We start from the raw sequence: 17316 nt of genomic DNA on the forward strand, positions 1-17316 counted from the left end.
AAATTAAGACTAAAAGTAACATTAAAATGCCACAAAAGGTAAAACAAGAACATTGATGCTTTGAGATTGGGGGGCGGGGGCAGGGAATGGGTTGGAAATGCCAATCCTGTGATAGGAGAACATACTCCAAATTACAGGAGGCAGCTGTGAGAGGGAGAGGCTGAAATGGCTTTAAGGGGTAAGTATTCCTTTATCCTTTACACACTCAGATGCCACACAAACAGTGGCCCTCTAGAGTTAAAGTCTGGTGTATATCCAGGGTCATCAGAGTTAATTAGGGATTCAAGTAGTCAACACCATCTTTTCAAATTTCTGAAGCATTTTAAATACTTTGCCTTGTGCTGCATCACTTCTGAAAATTAAGTGAAAGCAAAGAGAGAAATCCTTGTATGCTCAAATTATTGTCTTCCCAGAAGACTTTCTTGATTCTCAACCAGTTGAAAATTTCCCTTTCCCAGCAACTGACATTAAAAAAAAAAGCTGTTACAGCCTTTATATATAAATATGCCCTGTATGATACGTTATTTTTCTTATGTGACATGTCTCCTTCACTAGATTGTAAGCCTTTGGAGGTCAGCAAGAGAGCATCTAAATCATTTTATCTACCACCACATTTAGTACAGTGCCTTACACTTATTTGCTAATTTAATAAACATTAAAATGGAGATATTGTAGTTTGATGTTTATGAGCCCTTTAGATGAATGCACTATTAACCATTTACTATTTATATTTTGAGAATGTACCACTAGCATATGTGATAACTGTGGCATTTATAAAAAATTTATGTCTTTAATTGTCCTGACTCTCCCCAAGTAATACTAGTCTGGAGTAGCACTGTCTAGTAGATACATAGCACAAGCCACATTTGCAATTCCCTACTTGCTATGTTACAAAAGGAAGAAAGAGGAGGTTAATTTTTAGCCCGTTATTTCCAAAATACCATTTAATATAGAATCAACTTTTGAAAAAGTTTAGATAGTTTATACTCTTGTTTTCATGTTAAGGCTTCAAAATCTGGTGTCTATTTTGCACTTAACAGCACATCTCTTCAAACTATCCACATTTCAGTGTTCAGTAGCAGGATAATGCATAGTGGCTGCAATACCTGCACAGTGCAGGTCTGGAACTCGAGGGCAGGCGGCAAACTTTTGGACTTGAGTTTTCAAGCTATCTTACAGCTTTAATTTTATGTCATTGTCATTTTAGGTGGTTACAATCCAAATAAAGCTAATTGGTTTGGCTTTTTTGTTTGTCATGTTAATCCATAAAATAAACATTTTTTTGTATTAAGCATTTTAAATAATAGCCACTTTCTACCCAATTTAATCTTAAGACTTCTGAGGAATGTAACTTTTAGAGTTGAGGATGTTGGGTTTGAGATACACCAAGTTAACTGTGCTCAATGAAACTGCTAGTAGAAGGTGAAGCTGATTTCCGAACCAGGATTGATTATGGATATCCCATATCCTCACTAGAAGTTCATATCTTTTTTTTTTTTTAGTATTTATTTGGCTGCTTCGGGGGTCGCATCATGTGGGATCTTAGTTGTAGCATGTAGGATCTAGCCCCCTCCAGGGATTCAACCCTAGCCCCCTGCATTGCGAGTGCAGAGTCTTAGCCACTGGACCACCTAGGAAGTTCCCAGGAAGTTCATATCTTTTATTTTTTTAAGTTCGTATCTTAAGCTGGAAAGAAATCTCAAGCTCTGTGTATGACTGCTGACCTGGATGAAGTGAAGTCAAAGTTGCTCGTGGACTATAGAGTCCATGGGATTCTCCAGGCCAGAATACTGAAGTGGGTACCTTTCCCATCTCCAGGTATTGAACCCAGGTCTTCCACACTGGGGGTGGATTCTTTACCAGCTGAGCACCAGGGAAGCAGACATGGATATTAGGCCATAATGTAAAGAAAAAACATTTAATGGAGTAAAAATTTTATTTCATTAGATGAAGTCTGATCCATAGGAATCTTTTTTTTCTTTTTTTAGAGTGTGGATTTTTATAGAGTTTTCTTATAGCAGGAATTTATTTTTACTTTTTCCTTTTCTGAGCTTAAGAGCAATATGAAGATTTAAATTTGTCTATTGTCTAATTAGCTTATATTCTAATTGCTCCTGCAAAGAAAACCGTACGGGAAAGGAGTTGGATGTTAAGATGTCTAATTTGAAAGAACAAAGTATTTCATCATTAAAATGTAGTGGCTCAGTGAAAAACTGAACAGGAATTTCAGAATGAGCTTACAAATATAGGAGCAAGTTTTTTAAACAAAAAAAAAAGGGCAATAGAATCTCCTGAAAAGTTTGATGAAGTAACTTACTCAAGTACAAAGTACTCAGGTCCACAGTAGGTACTGGATACATGCAGATTAATTCAACATACACCTTTTATTTATACTTCAGTAGCCCTAGAATGTTCATATAAATGAGTTATATGAATTTATGGTTGTGGTGGGGGCAGGATAGTTAGGGATTTTGCTATATTTAAAATGGATAACCAATAAGGACATACTGTATAGCACATGGAACTCTGCTCAATGTTATGTGCCAGCTTGGATGGGAAAGGGTTTGCAGGAGAATGGATACATGTATATTATGGTTGAGTCCCTTCCCTGTTCACTACCACAACATTATTAATTAGTTAAAATTAGTTATACCCCAATACAAAATAAGTTTAAAATTTGGTAATAAAAACAAGAGGGGTTGTAGGTAGTTAAACAATACCAAAAAAAAAAGGCTGAAAATGAAATTTAATTATGTACCTCAAAATATTTAAAACAAGCACTAAGCTTTCCAATGATGTTACAGAGTAGTCTTACAGTGTGTATTAATGATGTGAGTTTAAATAATACCAAAAGATGAGGATCAGCGAAATTGATACTTTTACATCCCATTGTGGAACTGGTAAACCATCCTAGGTAGGATTTTGACAGTTTCTATCATGTTCTTACTCTGATTCAGCAATTTTATTGATGTTGATCCTAAAAGGATTAGAAATGTGTATAATTTGTGATCAAGGTTAGTAATATCAGTGAAATTAAATAGCACTAATAGATGCTACGTTGGAAGCAAAATAATGCATAATTAAAGATGATCCATGCATTCGGAATAACATGGGAAGATATTAAGCTGTCCATACACTTTTTTATGTTTTTAAAAGTTTCTGAACATTCTGTCTCTGCACTTTGGAGGCTCACTCTCCGAAGAAAGAAAAAAAGGCAGCAGGAAAACCGGCTCTGGAGTTTAGAATAGTTGTAAGCCTGGTTTTTGCTAGCTGTATAATTCTGAGCAAGTTCCTTTCTGCCTTAGTAATGTCAGTAATCTAGCCGTAAAATGGGAAAAACCAGAGTACCTATATCAGCAGTTCAATGTGTGAAGGGTAAACTTAGCGCACCAACTAAATAAATCTTATTACGATACCGCCTTCCTTCATCTGTCAGAGTAGCGGAGAAAAAGGAAATTAAAAGTTGAGAAATGTGATCACTTGGTAAAGCGAAAGTCCCAAGAGACTATTGAGGGATTTAACCTGCCAAGTTCTATCACCCAAACACAGGTTTTGGTTAGCCCGCGGGGCTGCTGTGCACTTAAGTCTACCTCGCCCGTGAGCACGTAAAAGATAGTTCCTCGCAGGCATGGTGACCCGGTGGGTTTGACTCTTCCATGTTCCAGGGTTGTTTTACTCACCCGCGCGCGGCCCGTGCAAAATAAGGGCTGAGAGGTGTCCCTCCCCCCTCCCCCCTCCCCTTGGGGCGTCGCGCAAAGACCTGTCCCCATGCAGAGCAGATACTACGGAGAGGAGGCGTGCAGAGCGCTGGGGGTACGCGTCCCGGAGACTACAGTCCCCAGCGGCCCCGAGCTCCCGGAGTACCGCAGGCAGGGCCCGGTGGCTGCAGGAGGCTGCAGTTTCTCCTGTGCTCGGGCACATCCTTCTGTTTCTCCTCCTCGGCAGTACAGACGGTTACTGGGTGCTGCAGCTTCCCCCCGATTTCTGCAAAGGGCCGGCCGCCGGGGAACGGGGCTTTCCACGGGAGGCCGGCTCGAGGGTCCGGATCGGAGGGGTAAAGACCCGATGGGCCTTGCGCCGCCGGGTGACGTCGGACACGTCTTGCGGCTGTCCCCGCAGCCCGACGGGGGGCGTGACCGCGCACGCGCGGCGGGGCTCGTGGGCGGGGCTTTGGGCGGCTGCAGCCGGCTGACAGTCCGCGGGTCGCCGGCGGCCTGGGTCCGCGATCCTGCCCCGGGGGGTGGACACGCGGGCGGTAGATGGGGGTCGCCTAGACCTCGGTCTCAGTCTTTAGTACAGCTCCAGCCACGCCGACGAAGATGGCGCCCTGGGTGCGGACGATGGGGGAGAAGCTGAAGCAGCGTCTGCGGCTGGACGTGGGACGCGAGATCTGTCGCCAGTACCCGCTGTTCTGCTTCCTGCTGCTCTGCCTCAGCGCCGCCTCCCTGCTCCTCAACAGGTAAGGTGGCGGCGCGGGGCGGCGGGCAACTGCTCCCTCCCCCCCGCGAAGCTGCGGGCCCGGGCCGTGTTACATCGCTGCGCGGAGACCGTCGGGCTGCGCAGCTGCGGGACGTGGGGCGGGCTGCGGGGGCCTCTGGGAGCGCGGCCCGGGGGAGCCGGGCGGGGCGCCGGGCCCGGAAGTGCGGGCGGGTGGGCTCGGGTGCCTCGGGTCCTAAGGCCTCGCTCCTCAACCACCCGGCCCCGAGTCTTCCCTTGTTTTCACCCATTTCTTAAAACCTGGGCTTCCGTCGTCTGTGCTTTTCAGAGGGATAAAATCTTTCAGGGCGGCCCGGTCAGCTGACGGAGGAGGGTTGCGCGGTCCGGTCGCGGTCTGCTTTTGACCGACTCCCCTCGCCCCGCCCACCCTGTGTGAAGCGATCGCAGTCTAGGCTGTCTCCCACTAATGAGTGGTGGTGGTTACACCACCGCAAAGATTTGTAGATTCTAAGTCAGAAAGCAAAACAGTACCATCATCCCTAGAATATTTCTAAAGGGAAGACTGAAAGGTAAAATTGTTAATTTCATCGACATTTTGAAAGCGGAAGGTTCTGCCTCAACTAAACTGGTCGATGTCCTCATCCTGTTGTTTCTAGAAGTGGTAGCGATAAAATAGGTAGTAGAGGCGAAATTATTTCAGAATTATTTCCAGATTTGCTTTTGGTGGAAAGACATGTGAAGCAGTTGTCAGCGGTACCACCTGCATGTTTTCTCTCATGGTCAGAGCGTGCAACCAACATTACTCTTTATCTGGAGATATTGGTCCCCAAGCATAGGATCGGGGAAACTTTCACGTGAAACTTGGTAAATTGATTTTGTTCTAAGATAACCGTTTCTTGGGATTGTGTGAAAATTGGATTTCTTCCCTCGTCGCTTTGCTTTCTAAGTTAGTTGATTCTGGGTTATATTATACTAGGTTTAAACTGCGATTAATGCTATTGGAAAATGTACTTGGTGATGGTAAAATGATTGAGTATGGAGGACGTGGAATCCTTAAGAGAGGAGAAGCTATTAATTACTTAATCATCTGGAAAGTATTTCAAGACAGATTAACAGGTGTAGTATGAAAGATATGCCAGCTTTATATGATTGTTTTATCCAGGCATCTTTACCTATCTTATATGGGAGCCAGCTCAGTTTAGGTGTTCCAGGCAGGACAACTATGTAGGAACAGGTTGAACTAGATGTCTGAGGTTTTCAACTTAATCATAGCATCCAGCATCTATATTATTAAGGAGTCATAGGATAGCATCAGTGTCTTTATAACATCTGAACTCTGTACCCTGTATTTGTATTATGCAAAGAAGGAAATAACACGTGTTATCTCTGAGCAGTTGGATTTGTGAATGAAATTGTTTTTGTATACATGGCACCATTGGAGGTGTAGTAGTGGAACTAGAAAAATGAGAAGATATGCTTAGTACATATTTTTTAAAAAATGATTTTTATACAGGCATTTCATCAGTTAATTTTTAGAAATAACTTTATAAGAAATTCTCAGTTTAAAATCTCCCCTGGTTGGAAATTCCCTGGTGGTCCAGTGCTTAGACTCTGGACCTCCACTGCTGGGGCCCTGGGTGTGATCTCTGGTCAGGGAATTAAGATCCACTGCTATACCTAAAATGGATAACCAACAAAGACCTACTGTATAGCACAGGGAACGCTGCTCAGTATTATGTAACAATCTAAATGAGAAAAGAGTTTGAAAAAGAATGGTTATGTGAATGTGTATAACTGAAATCACTTTGCTGTACACTGTCACAACATTATTAATCAACTGTACTCCAATGCAAAATAAAGTTAAAAAAAAAAAAAATCCCGCAAGCCTCATGGCATGGCCAAAAAGAAAACAAAAGCAACAAACAAACAACCCCACACCTCCCCAGAAAACTCCCCTGGTTAGTATGTGGTTAAACTTAGACTAGTACTTTTTTGAAAATAACTTTTCTCTTATTGTCTTGAAATTTTAACTCCTAAAAATCGCTCAAGATATTATTTAGCATATAAAATTTTCTTTCAGTATGAATAAAATTAAGAATTTTATCTGTGGAAAGACAAATGAATATAACCTTTGGACCATTGTAACTGATTTGTGGGAAGAGTAGAGGAATATACTCTATGTATTTCAAATTATATATGATTTCATCTTTATAGTATTGTGTTAATATATTAGCATATGATTAGGATATACAGTTATATAGATTTGCTAATCATAAGATTGAATATTTGAGTATTATAAAGAATATTTTAAGTTAATCCTAATAATAATGGTAATATCAATACTGTTAATAGGTGACTGTAAGTACTTTGGTCTAGTTATTGTGTTGAGTTTTCATTATTATTGAGGCAATTTATTGATGTGGTTGCAAGTTTTGAATCTGAAGCTTGACTGTTAAGAATTTTATTCTCATTCCTCCTTTAACTAGTTACATGACTTTGGATAAGTAATCTAATTTTTATTTGAGTCAGTCCCCTCATCTATATAATGTGCATAGTACTGGAGCCTACATTTGTTTTCTGAATGTTGAGTTTTAAGCCAACTTTTTCACTCTCTTCTTTCACTTTCATCAAGAGGCTCTTTAGTTCTTCACTTTCTGCCATAAGTGTGGTGTTCCAGCAGGGAAGTCCTTAACTGGGTTTTAATACATGGAACATGCTTGGAATGGTGCTCCGCACAAAAACAGTTATTTTTGTCTTATTTATCCTCACAACATTGTGAAATAGGTACTATTACTAGCCTCAGTGATTTTTTTTTTTTTTTGAGATACAACTTATGGAAGAGTATATAACACATGTGTAATTGTATAGTTCTGTGAATTATAAAACACAATTCCCCATGTCACTGCTGCCTGCCTAGATGTAAAGCACGTTCAGCCCACAAGGCCCCCTTGCCAGTGACAGTCTCTTAGGCATCGGTGGTGGTGTTTGAACTTGTATAAAGGGAATCATGTGGTCTCCTCTTATCTGGTTTCTTTTTCTCTGCTCTCCTTTTGAGATTTATGCATATTATTGCATATATTGGTAGTCATTCTTTTTGTTATTATGTTGTATTCCACTGAGACTATACCACACTTCGTCCATTCTGTATGAATAATGCTGCTATGAGCATTCTTGTATATATTTCTTTTAGTAGGCATATGTATTTATTTCCCTTGGGTGTATATGCCCATAAATGAACATGCTTAGTTGTAGCATATACATTTGTTTAACTTAAGTAGGTACTGCCAGTTTTCCAAGGTTGTTATACCAATTTATACTCTCACCAAAAATGTTTTATAATTTGTCTAATATTGTTTATAGGTTTAATTTAGCCATTTTACTTAGTGTATAGTGGGAAGTATTGTAGTTTTAATTTGTAGGGCCTTGATTATAGCCCCATTTTACAAATGAGCAAACTGAAGCTAAGAGTTGTTCAGTAATTTCTCATAGATAGTAAGTAGCAGAATGGGATTCTAATGTTGATCATTCTGATTTAGAAGCCCAAGCTTTTAAAAATTACATTAAAAAGACATTATTAAGAAAAAGACTTATTAATACTTTTCTAAATAACATTGATTCATATAAACTGTAAGTGAAAGTCTCTCAGTTGTGTCCGACTCTTTGCAACCCCATGGACTGTACAGTCCATGGAATTCTCCAGGCCAGAATACTGGAGTGGGTAACCTTTCCCTTCTCCAGGGAATCTTTCCAACCCAGTTCTCCCTCATTGCAGGCGGATTCTTTACCAGCTGAGCCACAAGGGAAGCCCAAGAAGACTGGAGTGGGTAGCCTTTCCTTTCTCCAGGGGATCTTCCCAACCCAGGAATCAAACCAGGGTCTCCTACATTGCAGGTGGATTCTTTACCAACTGAGCTATGAGGGAAGCCCTAAACTATAAAGAGAAGTCAGAACATTGAAAGGTGTTCAGAATCACTCATAAATTTACCATTCAAAGATGACTACTGTTGTTAACATTCTAGTCATTTTCCCTGCAATTTACAATTTTATTTTATAAATTGTAGCCTTTTCTATATATGGAGCCACTTCTTAATATATTTTATTATTCTTTTCTTTATTACTTTCTAAGTTACCACACTTGGCTTACATACACTTTAACAGTATTAAGACAGGCTCTTCTAAAGTACTTTAATTAACTTGTTTAATTATTATAACAACCCTGTGAGTTAGGTATTATTATTATTACCCTCATTTTATAGAGGGGGTAAATCAAACAAGAATCAGAGAGATAAGTACTTTGCATTTTGTCATGTCCAGGATCAGAACCCAGACACTACACTGTTTTTGATTCCAAGCTTAATGGGTCTTTTCACTCTGTGTTCTGTTTCTTTTGTCCATTTTTCTTTTTCTACAACAGAACCAAATTAAAAAAAACAAATGACAGTATTAGAGTTTTGTTGTATGTTTTTTATATACAGTTGGGCTGTTGGTCAGAACATCTACGTATGGTTTCACGTGTGACTTTTTTCCCCACATGGTGTTGGGTGACAAGGGTGAGTATTGTGAGGAAGAGATTCCACTGGAAGCTGTATCTTTTTTATGACCTAACCTTGAAAGCTTGGCAGTTAGGTAGCTTCACTTCTGCCACATTCTTTTGATTAGGAGTGAGTTATTAAGGCCAGCCTCTATTCAAGGGGAAGGAAATTAGATTCCTGCTTTTGATGTGAAGAGTGGAAAGAATTTGCAGTTTTATTTAATTTGTAAATTAATTTGGGTAGAATTGATGACTTAGCTATATTTAATGGTTTCATGCGTGAACATATCTTTCCACATTCATTCAGATCTGTTCTTACGGTCTTTTGATAGATTTTTTCTTTTTTTCATTTAAAAACTTTATTATAGAAAACTTCGATCACATACAAAATAAAAATAGAGTAGTACAATGAAACCTGTAAATACCTGTCACCGGGCTTCAAAAATGATCAGTTCAAAGCCAAGTATCACTCCTGTCCCTAATTATTTTGAAGGAAATGCCACATGAGATCTTGTATCTGTAAACATTAAACATTTCAGTGCATACATGATCAGTCATGTCCAACTCTTTGCTACTCTATGGACTACAGACTTCCAGGCTCCTTTTTGTCCATGGAATTCTCCAGGCAGGAGTACTGAATTGGGCTGCCGTGCCCTTCTCTGGGATTCTTGCAGACCCTGGGATTGGGCCCTCTACCCCTGTATCTCCTGCGTTGCGGCAGGTTCTTACCCACTGAGCCGCCTGAGAAGCCCAGACGTTTCAGTGTGTGAGTGTTAGCCGCTCAGATATCTGACTCTTTGCGACCCAGTGGACTGTAAGCTGCCGGGTTCCTCTGTCCATGGAATTCTCCAGTCGAGCACATTTGAGTGGGTTGCCATTTCCTCCTTCAGGGGATTGGAAGCCCCCAAAGCTGCTTATTGGATGTGTGTTAGTCACTCAGTCAGGAGATATCAGACAGTTCAGTAGGCATCTGTAACTGATCAGAGCTTTTTTTTTCTTGGCTGTGCCATGCAGCTTGCAGGATCTTAATTTTCAGGCCAGGGATTGAACCCGGGCCCGCAGTGCCCCAGAATCCTAACCACTGGGCTACCAGTGACCTCCCAAGAGTGTTTGTTTTTCTCCATAACCAGGATACCATTTCATTCTTTTTTTAAAGGAGTTTTTTTTTTTTTTAATGTGGACCGTTTTTAAAGTCTTTATGTAATTTGTTACATTATTACTTCTGTTTGATGATTTGACTTTTTGGCCTGGAGGCATGTGGGATCTCAGTTCCCCGACCAGGGATGGATCCCACACCCACTGTGCTGGAAGGCAAGGTCTGAACCACTGGACCACCAGGGAAACCCCCACAATGCTATTTCACAATAAAAACGCTGTTAGCATCCTTAAAATGTCTAGTCATTGTTCAGATTTCCCTGAATATGTTAGAACTTTATCCTCCAATATTTTATGATGAAAAGTTTTAAATATACAGCAGTGTTGAAATTTATAGTAAATGATCAATTATCATTAACATTTTACTGTATTTTTATATGCTTTGTCATGAGCCTGTCTATCCATTATGCCAACCGTAATGAATCTTATTTATAAACAGCCTTTTCAGTCAGTCAATCGTTCAGTCGTGTCTGACTCTTTGTGACACCATGAACCGCAGCACACCAGGCCTCCCTGTCCTTCACCAACTCCTGGAGTTTACCCAGACTCATGTCCATGAGTCGGTGATGCCATCCAGCCATCTCATCCTCTGTCGTCTCCTTCTCCTCCTGCCCCCAACCCCTCCCAGCATCAGGGTCTTTTCCAATGAGTCAACTCTTCGCACGAGGTGGCCCAAGTATTGGAGTTTCAGCTTCAGCATCAGTCCTTCCAATGAACACCCAGGATTGATCTCCTTTAGGATGGAGTGGTTGGATCTCCTTGCAGTCCAAGGGACTCTCAAGAGTCTTCTCCAACACCACAGTTCAAAAGCATCAATTTTTCGGCGCTCAGCTTTCTTTATCTAGTCCAACTCTCACATCCATACATGACTACTGGAAAAACCATAGCCTTGACTAGACGGACCTTTGTTGGCAAAGTAATGTCTCTGCTTTTTAATATGCTGTCTAGGTTGGTCATAACTTTCCTTCCAAGGAGTAAGTGTCTCAATTTCATGGCTGCAATCACCATCTTCAGTGATTTTGCAGCCCAGAAAAATAAAGTCAGCCACTGTTTCCACTGTTTCCCCATCTGTTTGCCATGAAGTGATGGGACCAGATGCCATGATCTTAGTTTTCTAAATGTTGAGCTTGAAGCCAACTTTTTCACTCTCCTCTTTCACTTCATCAAGAGGCTCCTTAGTTCTTCTTCACTTTCTGCCATAAGGGTGGTGTCATCTGCATATCTGAGGTTATTGATATTTCTCCCGGCAATCTGATTCCAGCTTGTGCTTCCTCCAGCTCAGCGTTTCTCATGATGTTCTCTGCATGTAAGTTAAATAAGCAGGATGTCAATATACAGCCTTGATGTACTCTTTTCCCTATTTGGAACCAGTCTGTTGTTCCATGTCCAGTTCTAACTTGCTTCCTGACCTGCATATTACATCCTACTAAAATTGTTTTGCCTAGTTCATCAGTATCTCTCTTGTTGCTGAAACCAGTGGACACTTCTCCGTCTCTCTTACCTTATTTTACAAATATTTGATCATGTTTAATTACTTCATTCTTGTTGAAATGTTTTCTTCACTTATTCTTTTTTTAAAATCTTGACAGCCTTTATGATTTGACCCCTGTTTTTCTTCTCAACTCTTCTAATTCCTAGATTCCTTTATCGATTTCTCTTATTCTGCTTATTTCTTAAATATGTCATGTTCCCTTCATTTTTCAGTTTGCAGCTTGTCTCTGGTCGTGACATTCATTCCCATGACTTCAGTGATCTTCATGCTGGTAATTCTCAAACCTTTATCCTAGGCCAGTATTCTCTGCAGAGATTTAAACTACCCAAAACCTGGCTAATTATGGAACGTTTCTGCTTGGTATATCTTGAAAGTGAAAGTGAAAGTCACTCAGTCATGTCCAACTCATTTCTGCTTGGTGCATCTTGAGAAACCTGAAATTCAGCATGTCCAAAAGGAACTGATTTTTTTATTTCTCTCTTCTCCTTATATCTAATCAACTACTTAGTCCTCTTTTTTACTTTGTTTTTTGAGGGAATTCCCTGGTGGTCCAGTGACTAGGACTCTGAGCTCTCATTGTGGAGACCCTGGATTTGATCCCTGGTTCTCCCTGGTTGGAGAACTAAAATCCCTTAAGCTGTGCAGAGTGGCGGAAAAAACACAAAACACGACAGCCAGGTGTTTTTTGGTCGAGCCGTTTGGCTTTCAGGATCTTAGTTCCCTGACCAGCATTCAAACCCCTGCTCCCTGTAGTGGAAGTGTGGAGTCCTAACCACTGGACCACCAGGGAATTCCCCTACTTAGTCCTCTTAATTCTTCCTCCTAGGTGTCTCAAAACAGCCAGCTTCTTTTTATCTCTACAGGCCATCCATAGATTTCCTAGATAACTGCTTCAGCAGCTTTCTAATTAGCTTGCTTGTTTCCAGTTTAGATGATGCTCCATATTGCTGCCAGAGTGGTTTTCTGATTATACAATCTGATGATACTGTTTTCCTTTTTAAAACTCTTAAAAATTCTTAAAATCTTCTTAAGCTGTTCATTGTCTCCTGGGTATTACTCAGGACTCTTGATGGTAGATGAAAGGAACTCATCTCACTCTAGGTTGGGCGGAGAGGGGAATCATTGGATGCTCATGTAAGTGCAGAAAGAACTGGAGAGTAGCTGTGCCTCAGAAATTTTGAAATGCTTTTTGCATCTCCCTGATTTTCCCGTATCTCTCTGTGGCTTGGCTTCATTCTCTTACTGTGTAGTGATTTGTGAACTGAAGAGCTGGCACCAGAGTTTGAACTCTGTCCTTACTCACGGTTAAAGTTGTTGAGGGGCTGGTGCTTCACAAAACCATGGTAACTGAAGAGTGTGCAGTGTGAGGACAGACTGTGTTGCGACACCGTAATGTGACCTGTTGACATTAGGTCATATGCCTATGGCTTGTTGTTTTTTAGGTTCATCTCAAGGCCACTTCTTCCTTGGAACTGTGCACAGATCTTACTTAGCTCATGTTGTTCTCTCAAGTTTGAATTCCCCTCATTCCTCTACCCTGTCCTCTTCTGTCGGTTTTCTCCTAGTCATTCTTTAAGTTTTTCCAGAGACACAATTTTCTCTGCAAAAAGCTTTTCTTAAGTTTGGGTTGCGCATTTTGCCTTAAGGCTCTCATATCATGCGTCCTTCCTCTGTCACAGCATAGAACACATCCTCACACTGTGTTGGACTCATTTCCTTACCTGCTACACCTATGGGATAGTGTTTCCTACACAAACAGACACAGCGCTGTTCTCACTACGTCCCCAGAACCTAGTACTGTGTAGCACTCAATGGGCATGCAGTGCAATTTTTGGTTTGATTTAATGCAAAATAATCAGAATTTTGATGGGGTATGAATACTACACTATCATTAGAAGATATTCTGGAAAAATGTAGTATTGGCTAATTAAACATGACAACCTAGGTGCCAAGTTATGAAATATTGAGGATTTATACTTCTTTATACTTTAAATGAAATATACTTTTGCTAGCAAACATTATAATATTCTTACAGTTAATAAGTATATTACAGAAAACATGACTGGAGGAATTGCATCAGCCTGATACTGAAGATGGTTAATTAAATACTCTTTAAATCAATGAAGGCACAAATTAGTTTTATATGTGTTTTTGGTTCTAATAATTGCCTTCATTTATTTCTAAGGTATCTTCATGTTTTAATGATCTTCTGGTCGTTTGTTGCTGGAGTTGTCACATTTTACTGCTCATTGGGACCTGATTCTCTGTTACCAAATATATTCTTCATGATAAAATACAAACCTAAGGTAAAATATGTGTTCTAATCTTTAAGAGAGTCAGTATATATGATTCTTTGCTGTTTGATATTATTCTTGAAAGCATGTTAAAGCAGTGATTTCTAAGAAAGCTATCTGCTATAATTTAATAATGGAAGACATCAGAACATTTTCAAAGTGAAATTTGCATATGTATATATTTTTAAAGTGTATAGTTCTAGGAGGAGCTAAAAAGAGAAAATTCAAAATTCTCAGAAAATTGGGTCCACAATTTTAGTGTCCTCTAACTTCACATTAACTATGAGGACAGTAAATTAGAGGTTCCCAAAGTTGCTTGCACAGTAGAATCACCTAAGGAATCTTTACAAAAATACAGGTTCCTGGGCTCTCCCCCGGAATTTGATTGAATAGTTCTGGGCTAAGACCTTATAATTAATACTTGTTGTAAATTTTTCAGGTGATTCTGAGGCACAGACGCAACTTGGGAACTCATTGTTCCGTGGATGTTTGTTTGCTTCATAGAAACAAATAATCAGGCAGTTTGCTTAACCAAAATAAATTTGTTTTGTATCTCTGAGCTTTGATGAAGGTGGTACTGTACTGAGTCTGTCTCTGGTTAGGTAAAGTCCCAAGAGTGTAGATCAGGATTGAGTGGGATATCTTGAAGTCTGCCTTGATAATTCTTCGAGTAGATGCAGTCCCTCATCTTAGGTTGGTTGATATTTCTGCTCAGAGGAAATACAGCTGTAAGTGGTGCCCCGTGTTTGGTCAGGAAGCTTACTAGTTATCTCATATGTTCTCTTTCATTGAGTAAAGGTTTTGGAGAAATAGAAAATAATTTTTTCTTATACTTTTGCAGCAGAGTATCATTTTCAAATATAGATAGATTTTATTTTTTTTAAATAAGTGAGTGTAGCAATTGACTTTAATTTTAAGCTTGGAAATTTCGCTTAGTTATTACAAAGCATTTCATTTGCTATTTTTCTTCTATTGGCAGTTTGGTATAGCAAGAATTATTTATTGTAAAGAATAGTTTCAGTGTTAAAGCAGACAATAAAAAAAAAAATCATGTCCTCTGAATTCATACACTGATTAACAAGTTTTTGAAAAGTTGATTCTCTTTAGTAAATATGTGTGATGTAAAGACAAATCTCCCCACTTCCCTTTTTTAGCAATTAGGACTTCAGGAATTGTTTCCTCAAGGTCGTAGCTGTGCTGTTTGTGGTAAGGTGAAATGTAAGCGACATAGGTAAGTTAAACACTTTTAATTTGTTGATCCTTTCCATTAAGTTTTGGGTTTCAGGCAATTTAACTGTATGATTTTCTTTAGGCCTTCCTTGCTACTTGAGAACTACCAGCCATGGCTAGACCTGAAAATTTCTTCTAAGGTTGATGCGTCTCTCTCAGAGGTAACTGATTTAAATAATATTGCTGTGTATACCCAAGCAGAACATGTTAAATACTTGTGGGAAGTGGAATCATGGAGCATTTTAATAAATGCCACCTAATCGATTCTTGGTTAGATAGTTGATTGTTACACAACTTGAATTGTAAGCCAGAAGTGTTTTTTTATTCCATATCTAATTAAAATGGACATTTTAGCCAAAGAAAGTAGTTTTACCTAGTTACTGTTTATCTCTTTAAGAAATAGTCATTTTTTATAATATGGCAGGAGAAATAATCAGAATAGAGCAGAGAACAGGATACATTTCACTGTTTCTGCATAATATAGGAATAGGAAGCGTGATCTCTTATCTCTGTGGCAGTCACATTTTATTTGTATCTTTTTGGTAACATACCATTTTTAGTTATTTCTCTGAGAGACTTGTTTTCACCATCCATATGAGAAAGCTGTCAAGTCCTTGAAGGCAGGGACTAGATCTCATTTGTCCCCAGCACCAAGTGCAGGGGCCAGGTGCATTGTTGGCATCTGACAGGCACTGAATTAAACTCAGTGCTGATGAGTGGAAGAGCAGCATCAAACATCTGAGTCTTGTCTTATTGTCACTTTTTCCGCTTTGAATCCTTCCCTGGCTAAAAAGTGTGTTGCATAAATGCGGAATTATTGGCATTTTCCTTTTTCCATTTCTTCTCTAAACTCTCTTTCATTCTCCAGATTCCTGGATTTAGACTGTGCTTTCCAATATGGTAGCAACCAGCTACATGTGTCTGTTAATAAATACTTGAAATACATTGGTCCTAACTGAGATGTGCTGTATATGTAAAATACGTACTGGGTTTTGAGAACTTCTTAAGGAAAAAGAAATGTAAAATATCCTGTTATGTATTTTACATTGATTATATGTTAAAAATGATAATATTTTGGGTATATTGGATTAAGTAAGATCATAAAATTAACTTCACCTGTTTTTATTTTATTTTTTCATTTATTTTTATTAGTTGGAGGCTAATTACTTCACAACATTTCAGTCGGTTTTGTCATACATTGACATGAATCAGCCATGGAGTTACATGTATTCCCCATCCCGATCCCCCCTCCCACCTCCCTCTCCACCCGATTCCTCTGGGTCTTCCCAGTGCACCAGGCCCGAGCACTTGTCTCCTGCATCCCACCTGGGCTGGTGATCTGTTTCACTATAGATAACATACATGCTGTTCTTTCGAAACATCCCCTGTTTTTTTTTAAATATAATTACTAGAAAATTTGAAATTATATAGGTGGCTGACATATTTCTATTTGAGAATACTGATTTGAGGTCTTTTGAAGACAAGACTTCTAGGGGAATAGTAATTGTAGTAGTTTGACACTTTATTTCTTTGTAAAATCTGAAAGAACTTATGTAATTTTTTGAACTAATGCCTGACACATATTGGTGTTGAGTAAATATTAGCTCTAATATTTAAAAACCATTTTCTGAGGTCTTGCTATAGGCAGGAACTAGACTACTTCCTAGGAATAAAAAGAAATAAAATATGCTTCCTTTCTTGTGGGAGCTTTGGTCTAGGAGGGGAGGCGGGCTTATGAACAGACATGCGCAGTGTAATGTACTGCGGTCAGTTATGGAAGGATCATATAAGGTATGTCGTCAGGACAGAGGAGGAAGTGCGTAACGAGAGAGGGACAGTCAGGAAGTGTAACTAGGTGTCTGCAAGCCTGATAGTGATAGGGAGAGGGTGTTCCAGGGTACAGAAAGAGTTTTTGGAAGGAAAGAGAGGCTTTGAAACTGGGTGGACAGTTCGGTAAGCTGGAGGGTGAAATGTGAAGGTGAATGTGGGCAACGAAGAGACCACGCTCTAGTAGCTAGTGTTTATCAATCACTTACTATACAGCTTCCCCTGGGGGCTCAGACGGTGAAGAGTCTGCCTGCAGTGCAGGAGACCCAGGTTCGATCCCTGGGTGGGGAAGACCCCCTGAAGGAGGAAATGGCAACCCAGTCCAGTATTCTTGCTGAAGAATTCCATGG

The 17316-nt window shown here is 39.8% G+C and overlaps 1 protein-coding gene across 9 annotated transcripts in view; it reads left to right on the forward strand.

Moving 5' to 3' along the window:
• The first annotated feature begins 4138 nt into the window (after window positions 1-4138).
• The window catches only part of SNX14 (sorting nexin 14), a 65684-nt gene continuing 52506 nt past the window's right edge, over window positions 4139-17316 (forward strand). For 4 of the 9 annotated variants that reach the window (XM_070450153.1, XM_070450155.1, XM_070450154.1 and 1 more), the window contains exons 1-4: window positions 4139-4459; window positions 13801-13921; window positions 15064-15140; window positions 15222-15300. In XM_070450153.1, coding sequence (XP_070306254.1) covers window positions 4320-4459; window positions 13801-13921; window positions 15064-15140; window positions 15222-15300 — 417 coding nt within the window. In that variant the 5' untranslated portion in view covers window positions 4139-4319. The remainder of the gene's footprint in view (window positions 4460-13800; window positions 13922-15063; window positions 15141-15221; window positions 15301-17316) is intronic. The other 5 variants (XM_020899386.2, XM_020899388.2, XM_020899389.2 and 2 more) reach the window with 2 other exon arrangements.

Source organism: Odocoileus virginianus, chromosome 19, assembly GCF_023699985.2.
Source record: "Odocoileus virginianus isolate 20LAN1187 ecotype Illinois chromosome 19, Ovbor_1.2, whole genome shotgun sequence".
NCBI classification, from domain to species: domain Eukaryota; kingdom Metazoa; phylum Chordata; class Mammalia; order Artiodactyla; family Cervidae; genus Odocoileus; species Odocoileus virginianus.